Raw genomic sequence first — 24,480 nt, forward strand, 5'->3', positions numbered from 1 at the left:
ATGGCTTTTTCAAGGACGTCCCCTTATTTTACTGCAAACACCATATGCCCCAGCTCTTTCCAGACCAAAGAATTATAGAAATTATATTATAAAAAGTATATAGTACAGGGCTGATGATGAGGTGAGTGGATAAATCTCAGAGCGATGAGAATAATTGAGATCTTAGTTTCACTGCTGACGCACGAAAAGCATTAGAGATCTGAAGATTCAAGTAATCTTAAGTGTGATTGAAGATGTATGATTTATAGAATCGGGGCATAAATGCTTAGAAACCCATAGGCATAAAATGGGCTTCTTAGCATTTAGCGCATCCTAATTGTTAGAGCTAGCCATGGTACATGAGCTTGTTGTCGCCACTGGGACTTGCAAACATCTGTGAAGCTGAAAGCTATGCCATCGGTAGTTTCACTACCAGCGGGGGCCTCCCAAGGCAGACAGGTTTCAGGGGAGATGTCAGACTAATAATGTACCACCCATTTGGGCAGCGGTAGATGGGCAGTATTGGAGGCGGAGGATCGCGTTCGATGCCACAATGGCAACAACATCAAATTTATATTGCACAGAAGAAAGGCCCAGTAATCTACTTCTGTATTCTGCCATTAAAACTTGATGATGTTCATCAAGTCGCTAGGACTTGAATACGAGTTGATGGTACCTATCAATTGTTAGAGCACCTTAGTAAAAGGAGCCCTAAATGAGATAAGAGTACTGCAGATAAAGTTAATGACAACAAAAAGAGACCTGTTTAGTCAACAGACCTAATTGATTGAATAGACCTAGATGATTGAATAGTGCCATTAATTGGGTAAGTTCTGGCACAGACCACTGCATCTACAGTACATAATTAAAAACACATACAAAACAAATCAAACAGAGTAACAGTAGAAGAGATCAGATCTCAAAACCCAACATTATCTGTCCCTTACAGACAAATACTGCTTCAAAAGCCACTTAACCTCAGATATATACATATGTATTTGGTATGTGTACACACACATTTTTCAGTGTGCAAAATCTCAATAGAAACAATTTTTATATTAAAACTTATTTTAAAAAAGGGTGAAAATAGAAGAATCACTGTATTTGAGAAAAGAAATAGGTTTTGAAACAAGAAGTATGTGGAAAGTCTACTTATATACATTCCTCTAATGATAATAAACTATCAGAAATCTTACTTACTTGTGTGGGGGGTTGCTGTACATATCCTTGGGGAGGTGGAGGCTGCAACACTTGTTGGGACACTGGTGGTCCTGAACCTGTAAATCCTCCTGGTGGCAGCTGCTGGCTCGGTGATGTCATGACAAAGCCAGACTGCGGAGGCGGTGGTGGAAGGATAGATGATGGATAGATGGGAGCAGAAGGTGACTCGGGTGTCTCTCCTGAAGACTGACGGCTCAAGCTCATCTGGTTGAACTGCGTTGATATGTCATCTCGCTAAGGCACAAATTATAAATTATCATCAAAGAACTCCTACAGTTCAAATTGCAAATGCCAGATTTTTGTTTTAATTAGCACACAAGAAAAAGGAGAAATATAATTCCACTATCACCACACTACTAAAGGTGATTCAAGGAAACAGATTAGAAGAATTATATGTTGCTGTTGCAAAATAAACATTATATGTTGCTGTTGCAAAATAAACATTTAATGTAGCCATTTTAAGTCATGTAGAAATATTTGAATTAACTATAAAATTAACATTTTTTGAAATTTAGCATAACCATGGTAGCAATATTTTGGTTTAAGAAATCATAGCACAAATTGAAAAAATTGCAGTTACTGTGACCAGTGTTTCTTCTAACCTGAGAACCTGAGTGGGAGTCCTCCAACTACAGTCCTGCCAGGGGGGGGGGGGGATGCTGGTTCACTATCACCTTTTCAGTAGTGAGGGACAAGCAAGCTCTGCAGGTCTCCATGGAACCTGCCTCTCTCTAATAATTGAAAACACAATGGATTAGTTTAAAAAAAAAAGCCTAAAAATGGTCTTAAGAGATATTTGGAGCATTGAGATTAAGTATCAGATTAATGCATTTCAATGGCCATGGATTTAGTCTTGGAGAATGAGATCTACAGTCTCCACATCTATGAGACAAACATGGTTTTTTCTTTTACATAGAGCTTTTTGGATCCCCAGTAAGGTTGCAAAAGTTGAATAGCGCTAAGTCTAATAGATGCTGGCATTGTAATCTTGAAGTAGGGCCTCTAGATCATTTATCAATTTTTTGTCCCTTTATTTTAGCCTTTTGGAAATCTATTTGGGGTCAAATAAATTGTTTATTGTAAAACCATGTTGCATTATCTTATGATACAATTCTATTCGGAACATCAATGAGGACACAGAGTCAAATTTTGTCTAACAATAATAAGCTTTTATTGATCATGACAGGAGTCGCCATACAACAAATCACATTTAATTTGAAAAATTGGAGTAGACTTAATTATTGTTCTGGTGGAATTCATTATGCCACATTTATAAAATGGAAAGAGAAATTGCTATACAAAGCGGTAACTATAATAAATTTAATGAAATCTGGGGGCCATTGACAAGATATTGTAATGAATAGATACCATTTTTCCATTATAAATACAACAAAAAGGAAGGGATGGGGAAGAGATTTTATAATTATATTAATATTTAGACCAATAATAAAGAATATTATATAGGAGTTTTGTGAATGCATAGATTATGGTTGGGTTGGTAAAGATTGGGTTAAAATTATAATGTTTTATTGCTGAATATGATAAAGTTACAAGTGTTGTATTCAATTTTAACTGTTATTTATTGTTACACTTGTTATATGATGCAAAATGAATAAAGATTTGTAAAAAAGAAAACACAATATTGAAGCACCTATTGTCAATATTGTAGTTGAAAGACTCCTGCTCAGCTTAGAGGGAACAGTAACTGTGATAATATCCTTTTTATCTGGTGTTATGAAGTAAGAATAACCAATCTTTTGTAATTGACTTCTTCCTTGATATGCAAATCTATATCAAGTTTCAAGTTTATTAAAATTTGTTATCCTGCCTTTTCTGCAATCAAAGCGGCTTTACATAATAAAAATTGTAGGGTGCAGGGAACAAATAAACATCAGATACATTACATCATGGAAAAATCAAGAGACAAACTTTCAAAACTAACATGACTTAACCCTAACTAAACAAACAGGCACATGAGGAAGGAAAGAACTACAATCGTTGATAGGAAAGAACAAAAATAGGGGCATACGAGAAGGTGGGGAAACAGTAAATTAAAATTAAAACCTGGTAAAGGATACTGGGTACTGAAAAGATTAAAAAACATCCTTAAAAGAACGATTACATTGCAAATGCATCTTTGAACATCATAATTTTCAAACTAGACTTAAAGTTATCTAAGGTATCATTGTGGAAATCCAGAAAACACAATGGAACTTAGTGTGCACTGAGGACTCCTCCATAATATTACCAAAATCCGACCTCTCCTCTCCAAGCACACTAACAAAACCGTTATCCACGCTCTCATCACCTTACACTTAAGACTACTGCAACAAACTTCTCTCGGGACTTACAAGATCATGAAGGGCATGGCGAAAGTGGAGAGGAACAGATTCTTCAAACTTTCAAAAACTACAAGAACGAGAGGGCATTCAGAAAAATTAAGAGGGGACAGATTCAGAACCAATATTAGGAAGTTTTTCTTCACCCAAAGGGTGGTGGACACCTATAATGCGCTAACAGAGGGTGTAACAGGACAGAGTATGGTATTGGGGTTCAAGAAGGGATTAGATGATTTCCTCAAGGAAAAGGGGATAGAAGGGTATAGATAGAGGATTACTATACAGGTCCTGGACTGCTGGGCGTGATGAAGCTCTGGTCTGACCCAGCAGAGGCACTGCTTATGTTCTTATGAGTCTCCCACTCATCCATATCTCACCCCTTTAATCAGTTCAAAATGCTGCTGCATGACTCATATTCCGTGTGAACCACCACACTCACATTACCCCACATTAATCCACTTCATTGGCTCCCCATCCATTTCCGAATACAGTTCAAACTCTTCTTACTGACTTATAAGTACATTCACTCTGTAGCCCCTCAATATCTCTCCTTATGCCCCCCCCCCCGTGAACTCCATTCATTGGGTAAGCCCCTCTTATCTGTACCCTTCTGCTCCACCACCAACTCTAGAATCCATCCCTTCTTCCTTGCAGCGCCTAGAACAGGTTGCCAGAGTCAATACGTCATGCTCCGTCTCTAGCAGTTTTCAAATCCAAGCTAAAAACCCACTTTTTTAAACTGCTTTCAATTCTTAACTCCCATTCATTGTCAGAAACCTTTACCCATTGTATCATTCCTTCTACCAGAAACTCCCCAACCCTGAGAAGTCCTATCTGGCCAAATTAAACTGTAAGCTCTTCTGAGCAATGACCATCTACTGAATGTTAAATGTACAATGCTGCGTAAGCCTTTCGGTGCTATAAAAGTGATAAATAGCAGTAGTAGTGTCAAGGGGATTAACCCTTATAACAATGACCAATTCCTTTTTGTGTAAGGTTATAATTCTAAAATTATATATCTGTAACCAGGGAAGAATCTGGATGAGAGATGGGTAGGTAGGGGTGGGGGGTAGGATAGGGTAAATCAGGTAGTATACGGCCCCCCTTACTTTTTATGTGCGATAATCATGTCTCTCTTTCACATTTTGCATAGTTGCCTCAAGAACAAAAATTTGATTGTAAGCTCTCTCACAACAGGGAAATACCTACAGTAACTCATTTTGAATTAATACATAGCATGAGTAAATTCATAACGGGCAGTAGAGGAAGCCATGAAAAGATCAAATGGCCCAGTCAGCCTGCCCCATATTAAGACTCTCTCACTCTGGAACTTTACTACCTTGAGTAGATGAGTACATAAAGTCTACCTCATGCTTTCTATCATCCCTGCTTTCCCAATTAATAATAATTTTTTAATAATAATTTTATTTCTTATATACCGCCAAAGCCATAGTAGTTTGAGGCGGTTTACAATAAAGAAGGGCTGGACAATCAGCGAATGGGTACAATCAGCTGATACAGATACAATTAATAAATGTAAGCATGGAACAGGTACAATATAAGGGGTCAAATGTAAGGTGAGCGGGAAGGAAGGTAAGAAAAAAGAGATCTTAGGGGGCAAGGGTCGGGTAAGGGGCCTTAGGCTACAAATTGATTAAATAGATTAGTTTTTAATAATTTTCTGAAATTTAGGTAGGATGAGGAACGCGAGATAATGTTGCTCAGCCAAAACAGAGACAGGCAAACTTGAACAGCACTCTTGCTTCCAAGGGCAGCCAGTGGAGTTTTTGGTAGTAGGGAGTTATGTGTTCCTATTTTTTTAGCCCAAAGATCAGTTGAATTGCCGAATTTTGGATGATACGTAGTCTTTGAATGTTTTTTTTGATGGATCCCAGGTAGATAATGTTGCAGTAGTCGAGTAAGCTAAGGATGGAGTTTTACTTCTACAGCTCTCCCAAATAAGTCCCACTCGTCAATCATTATCTTCTCCCATACCGCATGCTTTCTATCATCCCTGCTTTCCCAATTACTTCTACAGCTCTCCCAAATAAGTCCCACTCTTTCATTTTTCCTATCTGTTATCCCTCACCAGCTTTTTACCACCAAGTGCTATGTCCCAAACATTTTTAAATATTTTCTAGTAGGCTATTGCATCAATCTCCCCATCAATGAAAAAGCACAGTTACTTAGCTAACAGGTGTTATTCAGGGACAGCAGGAAGATATTTTCAACATATGGGTGACGTCAACCATGGAGCCCCGATGTGGACAGCTTCACAAGCAGACTTGCTTGAAGAACTTTTGGAAAGTTCGCAACTGTCTACCCACGCATGCACGAGTGCCTTCCTGCCCGACATAGGGCGCGCGTCTTCTCAGTTCAGATAGCTAGCTAAGAAGCCAACCAGGGGAGATGGGTGGGTTGTGAGAATATATGCCTGCTGTCCTTGGATAACACCTGTTACGGTAAGTAACTGTGCTTTATCCCAGGACAAGCAGGCAGCATATTCTCAACATATGAGTGACTCCAAGCTAACCAGAATGGGATGGTGGGAGTGTTGGCAATTCAGGAGAATAAATTTTGCAATGATGCCTGGTTAAAGTGGCCATCCCATCTGGAAAAGGAATTCAGACAATAATGAGAGGTGAATGTATGAACCGAGGACCAAGTGGCAGCTTTACAGATTTCCTCAATAGGAGTAGATCTAAGGAAAGCTACAGATGCCTCCATGGCTCTAACTTTATAGGCTTTGACTCAACCCTTTAGATGCAGTCCAGCCTGAGCATAGCAGAAAGAGATGCAAGCAGCCAACCAGTTGGAGATGGTGCACTTGGAAACTTGATGTCCCAACTTATTCGGATTGAAGGAGACAAAAAGTGGAGGAGCAGATCTTTCTGGCTTAGTCCTTTGTAAGTGAAGGCCAAAGCCCGCTTGCAGTCCAGAGTATGAAGAGCTGTTTCTCCAGGATGAGAATGAGGCTTTGGAAAAAACACTGGAAGAACAATGAATTGATTGAGATGAAATTCTGAAACAACTTTTGGTAAGAATTTAGGATAAGTACGGAGGACCACCTTGTCATGATGGAATACTGTTAAAGGTGGGTCCACTACTAAAGCTTGTAGCTCACTGACTCTGCGAGCAGATGTGAGAGCAATAAGAAAGACCATTTTCCAAGTGAGGTATTTGAGATGAGCCGAAGACATTGGTTCAAATGGAGGCTTCATCAACTGAGCAAGAACAACATTGAGATCCCAAACCATAGGAGGCAGTTTGAGAGGTGGCTTGATATTGAAAAGTCCTTTCATAATTCTGGAAACCACAGGATGAGCAGAGAAGGGTTTCCCCTCCAGTGGCTGATGAAAAGCAGCAATCGCACTGAGATGGACTCGATATGGATTTGAGGCCTGATTGAGATAAATGCAACAAGTAATCCAAAACTGAAGACAAGGAGGTAGATTGAGGCTTCTTGTGATGAAGGGCGCACCAAGAAGGAAACCTAGTCCATTTTTTATGGTAACATTGCCTAGTAGTAGGCTTCCTGGTAGCCTCTAAAATGTCTTTGACAGATTGAGGAAACTGCAGACTGGCAGTTACGTTGAAAGGTACCAAGCTGTCAGGTGCAGAGACTACAGGTTGGGATGAAGCAGAGACCTCTGACTCTGTGTAAGCAGAGACGGAAAAACTGGTAGAAGTAGGGGCTCCTTATTGCTGAGTTGAAGCAGAAGGGAGAACCAAGGTTGTCTGGGCCACCGAGGAGCTATGAGAATCATGGCGGTATGTTTGTGTTTGAGTTTGATGAGTGTCTTGAGAATGAAAGGAAATGGAGGAAATACATACAGAAAGTGGTTTGTCCATTCCAAAAGAAAAGCATCTGCCTCAAGGCGATGAGGAGAGTATATCCTGGAGCAAAACTGAGGCAGTTTGTTGTTGTGGGGAGACGCAATGAGATCTATTTGAGCAGTTCCCCACAGAGAAAAAAATGAGATGGAGAGGCGATGAATTGAGTGTCCATTCGTGAGGCTGTAAAAGACTCTAAAAAGTTTTTCTCTCCTTGAATGTAGATGGCTTTCAGAAAGATATTGTGAAGAATTGCCCTATTCCAAACCTTCTGAGACTCCTGGCAAAGGGAAAGAGATCCTGTTCCTCCATGCTTGTTGACATAGTACATGGTTACTTGATTGTCTATACGAATGAGGACTACTTTATCATGAAGAAGATGCTGAAAAGCTTTGAGAGCAATGAATATCACTCCAACAGATTTATGTGACACCGACGATCTGTGCTGGACCAATGCCCTTGAGTAAGGAGACCATCAAGATGAGCTCCCCAAGCGTAGGTCGAGGAATCTGTCGTGAGAACCTTCTGATGAGGGGGCGTTTGGAACAGTAAACTTCTGGAGAGATTGAAAGAGAGCTTCCACCAGTGGAGAGACTGTCTCAACGAAGGAGTCACTGTAATGTGCTGAGAGAGTGGATTGAAAGCTTGCACCCACTGAGATGCCAGGGTCCACTGATGAATTCTGAGGTGAAGTCTGGCAAAAGGAGTCATGTGAAATGTAGATGCCATGTGACCTAGCAGAACCATCATGTGTCTCGCTGAGAGTGAAGTGAGGGATGATACTGTTTGACAAAGTTGAACACAGTGTCCAGTATAGCTCCAAAGAACTGTAGAGTCTGAGAGGACTGTAGCTGAGATTTTGGAAAGTTGATTTCGAACCCCAAACTTTGGAAGAACCAAATAGTCAGTTGGGTTGCTACAATAACTCCCTGAGATGTTGCATCTTTGATGAGCCAGTCGTCCAGGTACGGGAAAACCTGAAGACCATGGTTGTGCAGAGCTGCTTCTACTACTAGGCACTTGGTGAACACTCTAGGAGATGATGCCAGGCCGAAGGGTAGCACTCTGTATTGAAAATGATGATTTCCCACCCGAAATCTGAGAAATTTGTGAGAGGCTGGATGAATGGGAATGCAAGTGTAAGCCTCTGAGATCCAGAGAGCATAACCAATCATTGTGATCTAGAAGGGGATACAAGGATGCTAGAGAAAGCATCTGAAATTTTTCTCTGAGATCCAAAATAGGTCGCAGATCCCCCGTCTTCTTCAGGACAAGGATGGAATGGGAGTAAAACCCCGTTCTCTGCTATTCCAGGGGAACTTCCCCGATGGCACGGAGATGAAGCAGAGCTTGAGCCTTCTGAAGAAGAAGGATGGTCTGCGATGGACTGGAAGGATACTCTCTTGGGGGAAGATCTGGTGGAACCTGGATGAAGTGAAGAGAGTAACCTTCCCTGATGATTGTGAGGATCCAGAGGTTGGATGTAAAAAGTTCCCATTGTTGATAAAAATGATGAAGACGACCACCAATGGGGAGAAGAGACGACAGAGGCAGAATGATTGAGGTTATGCTCTGTGTTAGATGGTCAAAAAAGACTGAGAGACCTTGGGTGCAGCAGGGGTCTGAGGTTTACGCTGCCGTTGCTGTTGTTGTTTCTTAGGAGGCGGCTTTGAATAAGGTTCTGACTTTTGAGGATAACGCCTCTGGTAAGATGGAGGAGGCCTATAACCCTTACTGGTGGAAGGCTTTGGCCTGACTATGGAAGTGAACGATTTCTCATGTTCAGATGAGCGCTTTGTAGCTGCCTCAATAGAGTCATCAAACAACTCATTGCTCTGGCATGGGATGTTGGCTAGTCGATCTTGTAGATTTGGTTCCATATCTATGATGCGGAGCCAGGCAAGATGGCGCATCGCCACCGAAGATGCAGTGACTCTAGAGGACATTTCAAACGCATCATATGCAGCTTGAACCATATGCATGCGAAGTTGACCCAGAGTGTGATGAATGTGTTGAAACTCTGGAGTGTCAACGTTGAGGAAGATACTTGAAAAAATCAGGCATGGTGTTGACCAAATGCTTCAAATAAGAAGTAAAGACAAAGCTGTAGTTCAAAATTCGGTTTGTTATCACTGAATTTTAATACAGCTGGCAGCCAAACTTGTTCATAGTTCTTCCCTCTCGACCAGAAGGGACTGTGGCATAAACCTTGGCAGGATTAGATCTTTTCAAAGAGGATTCAACTAGAAGAGATTGATGTGATAGTTGATACTTCTCAAATCCTTTACAATGAACCATCCAATATCGAGATTCCATTTTTGCTGGCACAGCAGAAATGGAGTATGGTGTATCAAGATTTCTTTTGAAAGTCTGAGAAAGAATGCCATTTTAAGGGTAATTTGAGAGAATCCCTAGGAGGATGAGACATATCCAGTTCTTCCTAATACTCCTTAGAGTATTTTGAGTCAGATTCCAAAGTGATGTTAAAATTTTACTTATTTGGCAAAGAAATTTTGTAAAGGACACCGGATCTGAAGAGGAGAAGGTGTATAAGAACCCCTCGAGGTATCTTTCACAGAAGAGAACAAAGGTGTAGCCTCTCTGGAGTATTGATACCTGAGATCTGAATCCATAGGCAAAGATGCAGATGAATGCCCACTTCTGGAATGAGTCAAGGAAGCATAACGTTGTCATTTTAAAAAACCAGCTGGTGAAGAAAACCTCGAAGAAAAACTCGACTGACGAGAATGGTGAGGCTCCACAACAGATCTCCTTGATAAGGGAGTTGGTGGTCTTGAAGAGTCCTGATGCTGTCTTGAGAAGAAGACCTGGGCCTCGATGAATGCCTTGACAAATGATGTGAAGAGGAACTATGTCTCGAATCACGGTCCCGTGACTGAGTCAGATCCAACCTCAATGAGGAATGTCGAGGAGTCCTCGCCCTGTGCCTCGTAGAAGGCAATGCCTTATGCGTAGAGGTAGGGCTGGAAGTTGGAGATCGAAGTTGAGTCACTGAGAAGGACTCAGCTCCTTGCATAGAGTGTGTAGATGAATCTCGAGACACTCTTAAGGACTCAATTCCTTGTATAGACTGTGTAGATTTATCTTGATGCACTCTTAAGGATTCGACTCCTTGTATAGAGTGTGTAGGTTTCTCTCGAGGCACTCTCAAGGACTCGACTCCTTGTATTACTGATGAGTGCTCAGGCTGGACTGCAGGAAGCAGGATCAAGGCAGGAGTCAATTTGGCAAGCATGTTACCAAACTCCTGATGCAGAATAGTTTCCAACATATTCTGCAAAGCTGGCACCGAGACCACTGGATCTGGTACAATTGGTGTGGCTATGGACTCCGAGGAAGACGACCTCAAGAAAGAGTGTTGCCTCGATTTTGAGACACGTTTCCTGGATAGCCTCGGACCCACCAGTTCTAAGGGTGGCATGTCCGGAGGGGTTGGCTTAGCTATCTTACCTGATGGAAACACTGAGGACAATGGCTGCTCAGGAGAAGATTTAGCTGATTTCCCCAAAGACGAAGACTTCCCCATCGAGGTCGAGGTTGAAGGTTTTGGCCCCGTAGAAGATTTCAATGGATTCAAGGTTGGGGCCAGAATCGGGGTTGAGGTTTTAGCTGAAGACAGATCCATTCCCCCGAAGATTTTCTGAATCTGAACTCGACAACATTTTAAGGGCTCGATTTTGTAGTGTAGCACAGCGGGTGCACGACTCCGGACAATGATCAGGTCCTAAACACTGTACACACCACTTGTGTGGGTCAGTGATGGAGACTGCGCATTGACACAAGCTACACTTCTAGAACCCTGTGACCGGCAGTGACATGGAATGAAACATGGCTAAATCGAAGCCCGCAGGCTGAGGCCGCGGAGTAGACCCCGCTGAGACATGATCAAAATAACAAACAAAACTCTTTTTTTTTTTAACAAACGCGCAGATAAACACAGCAACCCTGTAAAAAAAATACATGAGCCGCAGTGAGAGAAGGCACAAGTAGAACTAACTCTCGCACAGAGCCTTGAAACGAGTGCTTCTCAGCTCTGTGGAAAGCTTAGAACTGAGACGCGCGCCCTACGTTGGGCGGGAAGGCACTCACACATGCGTGGTGCGGCAGTTGTGAACTTTCTGAAAGTTCTTCAAGCAAGTCTGGTTGTGAAGCTGTCCGCATCAGGGCTCCGTGGTTGACGTCACCCATATGTTGAGAATATGCTGCCTGCTTGTCCTGGGATATGTATTCTGTATTTTGAAAAATATAAAAATAAAGATTAAAAAGAAAAAAATATTTATCTTACTTATTTATTTCACTTGCTATTCTGCTAATACTGACTAAACAGAACTAAGCAGTTTACAGAATTAATTTATAAGAATTGGAAAGGAATTACAATTAATTTGATAGGACATAATCTCCTCTTCACCATCCTCCCAAACAACTTCATGACCTCTTGTCTATGAGTTTAACATTCCTAAACTTTGTGGAAACCTGTCATATATTGAAAATTTCTATCCCATCACTCTTATCCAAAGTTCTAAGATCCATTTTATTTTGAGATATCATCTATCAGATACACAGCTAAGTGGTTAATAACTTCCAATTAGGCAGCACAGAAAGAAAAAGGATCTTACATTGCCAAAAATCAATAAACACTGTTGTGGAAGTGTATGAGAAAGACAAAAAAGAAAGAAGCATGGTACTGCTAGAGGACCAGGGTCCTTGACTTCACATAGGATCTGTGGGTTTTATTGATAAAGCAGGTTTTTAACGATACTTTAAATCTCTTTTCTCCTTCAGTAAATATGTACTGAGCATTTTAAGATGTTCTTTATAGGGTAGGTATTGCATGCCTTTTATCAGTTTTGTTGTCCTTTTCTGAGCCTGCTCCATCCTCCTGAAGTGCTCACGACAAAGCTTTACAAGTGAGCAATAAAGGGGAAGTATCAACTCCTTTTCTTGCTAATATTTTTCTGCTTATGATACTAAACATAGTGCCAGCTTTCCCACTTGCTTTATGAAATTGACTGGCTACTTTAAGGTCATCTGAATGATGATTACTCTTTGATTCTTTATATATTCAGTAGTTTCCCTAGGGGCCTCCACTGTTCATTTTGCCTTCAACAGACTGGATTAAGTTAACCACAAATCAGAGATGATAGAATTTCATGGGAGTTAGCAGCTTCATTGCCATACAGATTTGTCAGGTATACAAATGATGCATAGCAGTCTTCTTTGTAATGGAGATTTTTTTGGGTAGAGTTTTGAGTTCAGCACATTATACACAAGTTAACTAATAAGAAGGGAAAAATATGACTGTCCTTTTGGATGCAAACTGTTTCATGATTTTATGTTTGTGTTTGTTCATTAAAGACTTGGCGTCCTGTACACCATCACTGCAGTTTTTGGTTTTGTTCTCTGAACTTTTTTTTACAAGTGGAGTGTCACCAGGAAAACTGTACAACTTCCCCTTGTAAATGTTGCTGTTTTTGAATATTTGGGGACAGATAAACAATACAGCTGGATACTCTTCTTGAGGTAGCATCAATTACTCTGCATTATCAGTTAACATGGTAGGCTGACCTCTACAGTCTCTGAACATTCAGCACCCCAAAATAGTATTAACCGTTTAATGAAAGTATTGGAACATGTGAAAAATAATCTTGCTGTGTTAACTATTAGCATACGGTAATTCTCACATTAAATGGCTAATGCAGCTTAGTAAATAGGCCTCTGTCTAAATTGGAAAGCCCACACCATAATACTTCTGATTTAGACATTTTGTTTAATGGTTATAGTTTTAGATACAGCATTTTTTTTGCCAATTAAGAGGACTTTTTGGCAAGATTCCGATGGTGCTGGGTGAATGAGCAGGAGGGTAACTCCATAGCTCAAGGGCTTATCCCTATTCTCCCTGCTTTTCTATTTTCTGAATCATTTCCATGCTGATTTCTAGTTATCTTACTTGCAGCTCTATGAGATTGGGACTGTTTCTGGCACAGTTGTTTGTTTGTTTTTTTTACCATGGTGGCAAAAGTGCAGAAAAAGATCAGGAGAAGGTGTGCATCCATGAGGCCATGATAGTGGATGGTCCCCAGCTGGGGAAATCTACTGTTGGCGCCATGTGTGCTTCGGAAATCTCCAAAGAAGTGGCGCTCTTATTGAAGACATCCTGGGACACTAAATTTCAAAAATTATTTGATAAAATGGAAGCCATTGACACTTGTATGGAGAATTTGTGTATAGAGGTGAGAGCTTTTCAAGTCTGGCTATGTGACGTTGAAGACATGTTGCAGGAACTTGACCAAGTATGGGAGGATCATGTTGGACGATTACAAAAATTGGAGGATCACTTGGAGGATCTGGAGAACCTCTGCTTGATTAGTGTCCCGGAATCAGTGACTGAATCAGATTTGGAAAGCTTTTTGGAAGACCTACTAACCCGCAGTTTGGATATGCCAACTTTTGCAGGCCCACTTTGAATTGAAAGGGCCCATCGTCTTGGGCAAAATGTGATGGTAATCAACAGCCTCATTTTTAAACTATTGAACTTTGCACATAAGACTGCCATTTTACAATCTTTGTGGGCTGGCATGACCCTGGAATACCAAGGGAAAAAGTTGCTCTGTTTTCAAGATTATTCCACTAAGATAGTGGCACAGAGAAACGAATATTCTTCCATCTGCTGCAACTTTTTCAACGTAAAATAAAATTTGCACTGTTGTATCCTACTAAACTGCATGTAATTGATCATGGTAAAGTGAAATGGTTTGACTCTATAACTGTAGCTAAAGCCTCTTTAGCTACTGTAACGTTGGTTGAACTACTTTCAACTTTGGATGCAATTTCTTGAGTTACCAGTCACAAAGCGCTTGTTGATTCTGGACTACTAATTTATTTTGTCACCAGTGACTTTAACTCAGATTATGAGTTTGACTGGTGGACTTTGATGTTGTGCTAGTTTGGTACCTTGTTGTATAATCCATAGGGTTTAGATGGTTGCATTTTATCTTATGCTGTGTAGGGTTGTTTGGTTGCCGTGTGTGTGTGAACGATTGTGTTGACGATTGTGTTAATGTGTATGAGTGATATTTTTGCTGCAATTATTTCTCTTTTATAATGGGGTGGGGGGAGGGAGGATGAGGGCTTTTTTGTTTAGATATGGGCAGTGGGGACTCTTCTATTGTTGTTTGCCAACTTTGTACATGTATCGAGTTCACTTCTGTATTATGGTTATCAGATCTGTTGGTGGTTTGGAGATTGCTCTTTCCAGGGTTTTTTCCCCCCCCCCTAGTGTAAAAGTATTGATTGATTGGTGACTTGGCTGATCCAACTATGGAGCAGAGGAAGAGTGCTACATTCTCTGGACCTTTTGATCCTGCAGCAGCTTTGGATTTATTTTGACACTGTACCAGCCCCTTAGGGCTGAATCTACTTATTTGACTTAAAAAGTATTGTGTTTCCTAGATCAAAATAGTTCTAAACTGTTTTAGTCATTGCACTTTTGTTTCTGTTTCCTTTGGGGATGCATTAGACACCTTTGTGCTATAATTTTATGGTTATGCTGTTTTCATTCCATGATCTTGTGACCAGTGGCGTTCCTAGGGGGGGGCGGGCCGCCCCGGGTACCAGCCCTGAGGGGGTGTTCCCGGCCTTGCCGCTCAGTCCCCCCCCACGCCCGAAGGACCGCTCGCCCCACTGACCTTCCAGCACACCTATGAAGCAGCCCGCAGCAGGATCGCGACGTCAGCAATCCCTCAGCTGCTTGGGCGCTGCTTCCTGCGCCGCGGTCCCGTCCCTCCTCTGATGTCAGAGGAGGGGGCGGGACCGCGGCGCAGGAAGCAGCGCCCAAGCAGCTGAGGGATTGCTGACGTCGCGATCCTGCTGCGGGCTGCTTCATAGGTGTGCTGGAAGGTCAGTGGGGCGAGCGGTCCTTCGGGCGTGGGGGGGGCAGTAGCTTAAGGTAGCCCGGCGCAGGAAGCAGCTCCTAAGCAGCGCAAAGATAGCTGACGTCGCGATCCTGCTGCGGCTGCTTCATAGGTAGTGCGGGGAGGCCAGGGGGGCGAATGGTCCTTCGGGGTGGGTCGGGGCATCAAGCCTTCAGGGTGGGGCGGGCGGGCGGGCGGGCAGGCAGACTTTCAAGGGGGAGGGGGGTGACAGGCAGGCAGGCAGGCAGGCAGGCCTTCAAGGGGGGGTGCAGGTCTTCGGGGGGGGGGGGTGCAGACCTTCAAGGGGGTGCAGGCCTTCAAGGGGGGGACAGGCAGGCAGGCCTTCAAGGGGGGGACAGGCCTACAAGGGGGGGGGGACAGGCCTACAAGGGGGTGCAGGCCTACAAGGGGGGGGGACAGGCCTTCAAGGGGGGACAGGCCTTCAGGGGGGGTGCATGCCTTCAGGGGGGGTGCCGACTTTCAAGGGGGTGCAGGCCTTCAAGGGGGGGACAGGCAGGCAGGCCTTCAAGTGGGGGGACAGGCCTTCGGGGGGGTGCAGGCCTTCGGGGGGGGTGCAGACCTTCAAGGGGGTGCAGGCCTTCAAGGGGGGGACAGGCAGGCAGGCCTTCAAGGGGGGGACAGGCCTACAAGGGGGTGGGACAGGCCTTCAAGGGGGTGCAGGCCTTTGGGGGGGTGCCAACCTTCAAGGGGGGGTGCAGGCCTTCAAGGGGGGGGACAGGCCTTCAAGGGGGGACAAGCAGGCAGGCCTTCAAGGGGGGGACAGGCCTACAAGGGGGTGGGACAGGCCTTCAAGGGGGTGCAGGCCTTTGGGGGGGGTGCCAACCTTCAAGGGGGGGACAGGCCTTCAAGGGGGGACAAGCAGGCAGGCCTTCAAGGGGGGGACAGGCCTACAAGGGGGTGGGACAGGCAGACCTTTAAGGGGGGACAGGCCTACAAGGGGGTGGGACAGGCAGACCTTTAAGGGGGGATAGGCCTTCAAGGGGGGACAAGCAGGCAGGCCTTCAAGGGGGGGTCAGGCCTTCAAGGGGGGGGGACAGGCCTTCGGGGGTGCAGGCCTTCGGGGTGGGTGCAGGCCTTCGGGGTGGGTGCAGGCATTCGGGGTGGGTGCAGGCCTTCGGGATGGGTGCAGGCCTTCAGGGGGGGACAGACCTTCGGGGGGGGGGTACAATCCTTCGGGGAGGGTGCAGGCCTTCAGGGGTGGGGTTTAGGCGTTCAGAGGGGGACAGACCTTCGGGTGGGAGGTAAAGTCCTTCGGGGGGTGCAGGTCTTCAGGGGTGGGGTGTAGCCCTTCTGAGGGGGGACAGACCTTCGGGGGAGGGGGGTCCTGGTGTAAAAGTACACAGAGGGAGAGAGGGAAGGGGGGGTTCAAAGATACGTGCATATGCCAGACTTTGGGGGTTAGAAATAATGGGTCTAAAAACAGAGGAGTGGGAGAGAGATGGTGCATAATGGGATTTAGGGAGGGAAGGAACAGAAAGGGAGAGAACTTGGAAACAGGGGATGGTGATACTGGATAGGAAACAGGGGAGGGGGGATAGAGATACTGGATAGGAGGATAGTTGGGAACAGAAAGGGAGAGATGGTGGATCCTGGGGTGGTGGGGAGTTGAGAAAAGGTGAATCTGTGGATGGAGACAAAAAAAAGGAAAGATGCCAGATCTCCGGGAGAGGGAAGGGAAACGGAAGGGGAGAACAGAGATGGCAGACGGATGGTTAGCACGGAGAAAGGAGACCCTGGCAAGCAAGACAACAAGAGCCTGGGACCAACAAGATTTGAATATTGATCAGAGAACAAAAGGTAGAAAAAATAATTTTATTTTCTGTTTTGTGATTACAATATGTTAGATTTGAAAAGTGTACATGAGACAGCTTGAAATGGGAACTTTTCTATTTTTGTGAATGGCAAGGCTGAGTTCAGTTAAAATATATGCTTTATAAGAAAATATAATAATGTGTTTTATAAAGTTTATAAGCATTGCTGGCATACTCGGTGAGGTGTTCCTAGTGTTGGTGGTGGTGGTAGCATGTCAGTGTGTTGAGAGGAAGAGGTAGTCTGGGAAATTCTGCTGAGCAAACTCTGGGCCCATTTCCACCCCCAGTTAGTCCACTCCACTCAACTGGTTCACACACTGAGTGGGTCTTTGGGTGTTATTTCTGGGTAGTTGTTTTAGAATCTCTTCCAGTGGTTTGTCAGTATCTCCTTCTGGTCCAAGGAAGGAAACTTTGTCAACCTTAGCATTGACCTTCAGAATATGTTTGTAACAGCGCTGCTTGTGTGGCATTAGGCTATGTAGTGATCGAAAGAAAAAAACAGACCTTTGCACATTTTTGCACTATATGGTGGGTGTATGAGGAGATTCATTTCCTGCACAGTTAAGTCCATGTGAAGTTACCTTGTGCTGTATTTGACATCTAGCAAGGTCTCTGTTTGGAAGGAAAGATCTAAGCTTAAAAATGAAGTGGCCAGAAGTTATGTTAAAAGTAGATAGCGTAGCTGGTTTTAAGAAAGGTTTGGACAAATTCCTGGAGGAAAAGTCCATTGTCTGTTATTAAGACATGGGGGAAGCGTCTGCTTGCCCTGGATTGGTGCACTCAGCAGCAACAAATACTAGTTTTGGCTGGCTCTTTCCCCGCATTTCTCCTCTCTTCCCCACGATTTAATATCCAGTTCAGGCAGTAAGTAAATGCATCGGCAGGGGGGGTCTGGTAAGTCTTGGGGGCTGGGGATGGAAGGTGAGAATCAGTTCTGTAGGCTATCAGAAATTTGCTTAATTATCTACTCACACAGAAAAGCAGTAAAGTCAATAGGTTCTCTGAGTGGGAACAACCTGTTTGATCTTGCACTCTTGTGATTGACCAATTGTTTATCACTGTTTAATTTATCACATTGATTAATTTGAGCACACCTGAGGTGTCCTATGATGGTGTGCACTGCAGGCAGAGGAGCCTTATTGTGTAAAGCACTGGAGAATTCTCTCCTCTCGCTTACCTCTCACGCTGAGGACACCCTGCTTCAGTATAATCATTTATATGATTTATCTTATAAACATTATTACGTGGTCTTTTCCTCAAGTGCTGAGACATCAGGTTGTTCCCACTTGGAGAACCTATTGACTTTTACTGCTTTTCTGTGTGGCTTTAACATTTTTGCTATTCAGTATACCTAAACTATTATTCAGTAGAAAAAATATGGTTTGTTCAATCAAATCCTGTGTGGACATTGGACTTCTATGAGTGAATGTTCTGCTTGATTGAACAAACTAAATTTTTTCTACTGAATAATAGTCTAGGTACAATGAAAGTAAATAGCAAAAATGTTTGAGTAGATAATTAAGGAAATCTTTTTCATATTGCTTGCTTATGGACTGGGAAAAAAGACTGTTCAAGCAAATGTCTCCAGAACTGCTTTAATGGAAAAATGTGATTTTTTTTTTTTTTAAGTACTTTGTGAAATTTATTGTTTTTGTGAAATTTATTGTTATACTTTGTTTAAACTTAAAAAGCGGTGTCATTAACAGTGAATCTAATCGAAAAATCGATTCAACAGGGTGAATCGAATCGAATGAAATATTTTTCTCTGAATCGGGCAGCACTATTGGCTACCATGAGAATGGGCTACTGGGCATGATGGACCATTGGTGTGACCCAGTTAGGCTATTCTTATGTTATGTTCTCATCTGTAGGGGCCTTTGTTTTCACTTCTTATTTTAATGTATTTTTTTCCTGGGAACTTATCAGTGTTTTTTTATAATGGGAACAAAAATGGAAGAGAATTAATGTGTGTGGAATGGGGGGGTAACTAATTTCTTCAGCTAAATAATTCAATCCACTTCAAACAGACATAGGAGAACTCACGCACCATTCACACACCCTCCAACCAAAAACGTCAAAAGAAAAAAACTGTTCGACAACCTCCTAGCCATTCGAGCTGCAACACTTGACCCCCAACTCTACAACCTATTGACCTCGACCACAAACTACAAAACCTTAAAAAAAGAAATAAAAACCCTTCTATTCAAAAAACACATAAAACCAAACTAACATAATCAGAACTGTCCCAAGCATCACCTGCAACTACTCCATATGTACTTCTGATGTCATGACAATTCCGACATAATTTATGTTATGTTATGTTTGGAATAATGGTTACATAAATGAGGTTCAATAAAAGAAAATTTTCACTGCCTGTTTCTATTCTGACCATTTATTCCATTTCATGGTTATTGCAAAAAAAAAAAAAAAAAAACATTTTTCCATGAGGGGGTGGGGGGTGGGGGGTGTCAAAAAATGATGGGCCCCGGGTGCCACATACCCTAGGTACGCCACTGCTTGTGACATGTCATATTATATTATGATCAATCCAATAAACTGGTTAAATGATTTATAGCATGTCTTATCAAATTATACCAGTTGAAACATCATAATAAGACGCTCAAAAAGCTCTCATAAATTGTTATTTTGAAGACAATAACTTGATAGCATATATCTCAATGTATTTGTGATATTTTCTCCCATAACTAAGAACCATCAGTAGCGGCACTCTATTGTATATCAAACACAGATGCTATAAAATTTTTCAGCCGCTACGCTTCCTCATAGGCTCTGGTTTAGTTTTAAATTTTTTGTCAAATTTTTCTTTTTTAATCTTTATCTTGCTCTATCAAAATCTTATATATAATAAATTAATCATGAACTTATCTTTAACTCTGGTGAGGCATATCGCCAAAGTTGAACCAGCCATTACTATCTATTCAAAAACGCCGCTGACATGCATGTTTCGTTTGTATGAATTTTCACAAAACTGCTTCAGGGCGTATGATTCCAAAATATTATACAGCACTGAGTTGGAGATGAAATGAGAGCATGGAGCTAGAGAATGACACGGTGGTGGTTACCCGCGGCTAGCCGCGTGTAACACGCCGAAACGGGGAACAAAAAGTAGTGGCCTCTGTGGGACGGGGACAAGGCCATTCACCGCCCCGTGGAGCGGTGAATGGACTTGTCCCCACAGTGAGGCAATCAAGATCGCGGGGTCCCCGCCATCTCCCTCCCTCCACCTCACCTTTGAACTGAAGAGCAACCGCCGGTTGAATTTCTGCCGGTCCGCGCGAAGGAAAAAAAAAAAAAAGCCTCTCCTTTCTTTCCGACGTCAATTCTGACGTTGGAGAGGACGTTCTGGGCCAGCCAATCGCTGCCTGGCTGGCCCAGAACGTCCTCTCCGACATCAGAATTGAGTCGGAAAGAAGACTTCCGACTTTAGCAGCTGCAGCATGGCGGTATGAGAAGAAGAAAAGAAGGGAGGCTTTTTTTTTTTTTTTAGCGGCAGGGAGGCAGCAGGCTGGCTTTGGCTAGGGAGGGAGAAAGGTAGACAGGCAGGCAGGCTTCGGGGGTGGGACAAAGTGTGGAAGGCAGTGAGAGGGACATAGGAAGGAGGCACTAGGGGCACTAAAGACATGGGAAGGAGGCACCTGGGGCACTAAAGACAGAAAGGGGCACTAGGGACATGGGAAGGAGGCACTGGGGGCACTAAAGACATGGGAAGGAGGCACTGGGGGCACTAAAGACAGAAAGGGGCACTAAGGACATGGGAAGGAGGCACTGGGGCACTAAAGACATAGGAAGGAGGCACTGGGGCACTAAAGACAGGAAGGGGCACTAAGGACATGGGAAGGAGGCACTGGGGCACTAAAGACATGGGAAGGAGGCACTGGGGGCACTAAAGACAGGAAGGGGCACTAAGGACATGGGAAGGAGGCACCAGGGGCACTAAAGACATGGGAAGGAGGCACCGGGGGCACAAAAGACATAGGAAGGAAAGAGGGAGGGAATAGAAAGGGACAATTCTTGGGCCTGAGTGCAGAAAGAAAGAAATGAAAGAAAGGATACACAGACAGAAGGAAACGCAACCAGAGACTCATGAAATCAATCACCAGACAGCAAAGGTAGGAAAAATGATTTTATTTTCAATTTAGTGATCAAAATGTGTCAGTTTTGAGAATTTATATCTGCTGTCTATATTTTGCACTATATTTGTCTATTTTTCTATAGTTACTGAGGTGACTGAGCTTGCGGAGATGGGGCGGAAACAGTGTTTTAAAATTTTAGTCCTAGTAGTTTGCCGATCCACAAAATAATTCTTTTATTTCTGCTGGTCCACGGGTGTAAAAAGGTTGAAAAACACTGATGTAGAGTATGCCGGCTTTCTTTTTCGCCCAGCTGCATGCGTTCAAAAAGCCGCGCTCGCGTTGATCAATCTTCTCCTCTCTTGCAACTTCCTGTTTCCGGTTGCGTCAGAGGAGAATATTGAACAAATGAGCACCCACACGTGTGGCTGGGCGAAAAAGAAAGCCGGCATACTCTACATCTAAGGTGAGATAGAGGGAGGGAGATGGCGGAACACTGCAGTTGGTTGGGTGTCTGCTGTTTTTGTATCACTGCCTGCCTGCGCTCACGTTCCAGATCCTCCTGCATTTTTAGTGTGCACAATTGACCTGATTCGAGCTATAGGTGAACATGGGGGACACGTCATTGAAAGGGAGGACAAGTTAATTGATTTATTTTATGTTCTGTTTTTATTACAGGGCAGAGGCACTGAAACAGATTCTCAGTGCAGTAGTAGTAGTGGCAGAACTCTCTTCTGTCTTCATGATGTTTCGCAGTACTGAGGCTTATATGGATGCTGCGGGGATGGTGACGGGGCGGTGAATGGGATGGCAGTGGCGGTGACGGGGCGGTGAAAGGGATGGCGGTGACGGTGACAGGGCGGTGAAGGGAACGGCGGTTGCGGGGCGGTGCAGAGGATGGTGGGCCGGGGACGGTGCAGTGACGGGGACAGATTTTTTCCCCATGTCATTCTCTACGTGGAGCTCTGTTTTACTGGGAAGTTAAGTTTCTTCCCTCTATTTTTTTTTTCTTTCTTTGAGTATGCTGGTTGTCAAATTGATCTGTGTAGTATGTCATCTTGGGGTCTTTTCATTTTAGAATGTTGTTGTACATTATTTTGTGTCAGAGAGGAGGGGGGGGCACCATCACCGGGGTTGGCTTTAGGGATGAGCTTTTCAGGGGTATTATATCAGACTCCCGTAGATCAAGGTTTGAGTATTGATGTGTATCTGAATAGTCTGACTCTTCCATCACTGGACGCTACTTCCAGGTAATCTTTGGAGAGCCCTATTTTGGATGAGGAAATACAGTGGGTCATTCACCAAAGTTTGAATTTTAAAGCACCAGGCTCAGATGGGTTCCAGGTAGAATTTTCTAAAATGCTTCTGGATTACATCATGTCTCCTTTGCGGGCTATGTTTCAGGAGAGTATTCATACAGGTCAAATGCCAGATTCCTTGTCCTTGGCACATATTATAGTACTTCCTAAGCCAGGGAAGGATCCCGTGTTTCCGGGTTCCTATAGACCTATCTCTCTGTTAAATTGTGAGATGAAGTTCCTTGCAAAGATATCAGCCAATAGATTGGCTCAAGTGTTGCCCCATTTGATTGCAGAGCCCCCAAGTTAGATTTGTGTGAGAATGGTAGATAGAGATAAACCTCTGTCATGTGCTATATGTTTTATGATGGTTGATATTATTGTTGTGTATGTGAATTGATTATGTTTGTATTTTGTTGTGACCCGCTTTGGGAAAGGCGGGATACAAATAAACAAACTAAAAACTACTATGGCTTAATAAAAGGTCCCATATTCAGTTAAGCCTGGTCTACCATCAACAATTTACTAAACCTAAAATCTATTTGTGTGTGTGTGTTCAAATTTTTTTAATGGAATTTTTCATCAAAGATATATCAACACAAAACTAAACAGCTTTCAATAACCTACATGTGCATCCATACATTAGCAATTTGTAAGATTTTTTACATATTCCTTCATCACTGTCCCTGAACTTAGAATCTATAAATTGTGGTCTGCCCCTGTCACCTACTAATCGCTTTCAGAAAATTGTTGCTGGCAACCCCCCACCAAAAAAAACCAAACAAACCTCAAAACCCAAAACAAGAGGGCTCCTGTATGAATCCCACAACTACAATGGGACAAAGAGTAAAAATACTCCTTTTTAATAAAAGTGTTCTGATGGTTCAGACCCAGTGTTTCCTTTCACGGTTGACATTTAAACTAAGACTAAAGAAAAAATGACTGCTACAGTATGTCTTACTTTGTTTATGCTGCACTTAAATTTAAGAATGAAGTAATATAACTTAGACATACCACAGGGAACTGCTGCGTTGAGGAAACTGGCAGGAGGTGTTGGGGAGGATAAGAGACTGTTGAATACTGGACAGACTGAGAGGAAGGCTGCATAGTCTGCACTGGCTGTGGAACAAGAAAAGGATCTGTTAAATTATATAAGAACAAATAATATAAGAACAAATAGTTGTGCTAACAAGTTATCAGCTAATATTTGATTTTATAATGCTATTTTTCTCATTAAGGTTCTCTTTGACTGACTGGGCTATAAAATGCAGTATAGCTCTTTACATTTTGTAGATCTGGCATACAAGGTAAACAACTATAATGCAAATTACAAAACTCTCTAATAACTTTTTCCAAAAATGGGAGAATAGATAGGTTCTTAATTCAATAGTTTTCTCTTTTACTCACTTATTCATTGCTAAGTTTAATATTCAAAGGCAAAGGGTGGGGGGGGGGGGTCAGTCTGTGGTAAAGGACTAATGTTGATTGTGACCCACTTCCCAAGCAGCATTAGTCCACTGGCTCATAAGCATTCGGCCGCCAAGTCTTGGCCCAGTGCTTTGGAGTTATCTCTTAAAGGGGCCATCAAAAATGGCCCCTCAAGGTTCCCCACCACCCTCTTTCCTGTACCTTTAAAAATTTCTGGGCTGTACTGTGTCACCACTGACTTTGTCAATTCTGGGATCCTAAATGATGCTAGTGACCCTTAGTTGTAATCTCCCAGTACTAATGCTGGATTGGGGGAGGGGGTTCATGGTAGTCTTTCCTTATAAGATCAAAGAAGCCAAGAAGTCTTCATGGTTTATTTTTATGTATAGTACTGTTCTTCATTAAAACAACAATAGCAACAAAATATGGAAAGATGATCCCTAGTGCTAGTCACCATGAGGCTGGAGTGACTGGAAATTGCTCTAGCTCATCCACTAAAACCCATGGATTTTTAAAAGTACTGTACA

At 43.0% G+C, this 24,480-nt stretch overlaps 1 protein-coding gene across 12 annotated transcripts in view; it reads right to left on the bottom strand.

The window, feature by feature from the left end:
* Positions 1-24,480, bottom strand: part of ARPP21 (cAMP regulated phosphoprotein 21) — a 643,283-nt gene that overhangs the window by 114,875 nt on the left and 503,928 nt on the right. For all 12 annotated transcript variants that reach the window (XM_033930334.1, XM_033930335.1, XM_033930337.1 and 9 more), the window contains 2 exons: positions 23,540-23,644; positions 1,180-1,434 (listed from right to left, as the gene is read on the bottom strand). In XM_033930334.1, coding sequence (XP_033786225.1) covers positions 1,180-1,434; positions 23,540-23,644 — 360 coding nt within the window. The remainder of the gene's footprint in view (positions 1-1,179; positions 1,435-23,539; positions 23,645-24,480) is intronic.

Source organism: Geotrypetes seraphini, chromosome 2 (assembly GCF_902459505.1).
Source record: "Geotrypetes seraphini chromosome 2, aGeoSer1.1, whole genome shotgun sequence".
NCBI classification, from domain to species: domain Eukaryota; kingdom Metazoa; phylum Chordata; class Amphibia; order Gymnophiona; family Dermophiidae; genus Geotrypetes; species Geotrypetes seraphini.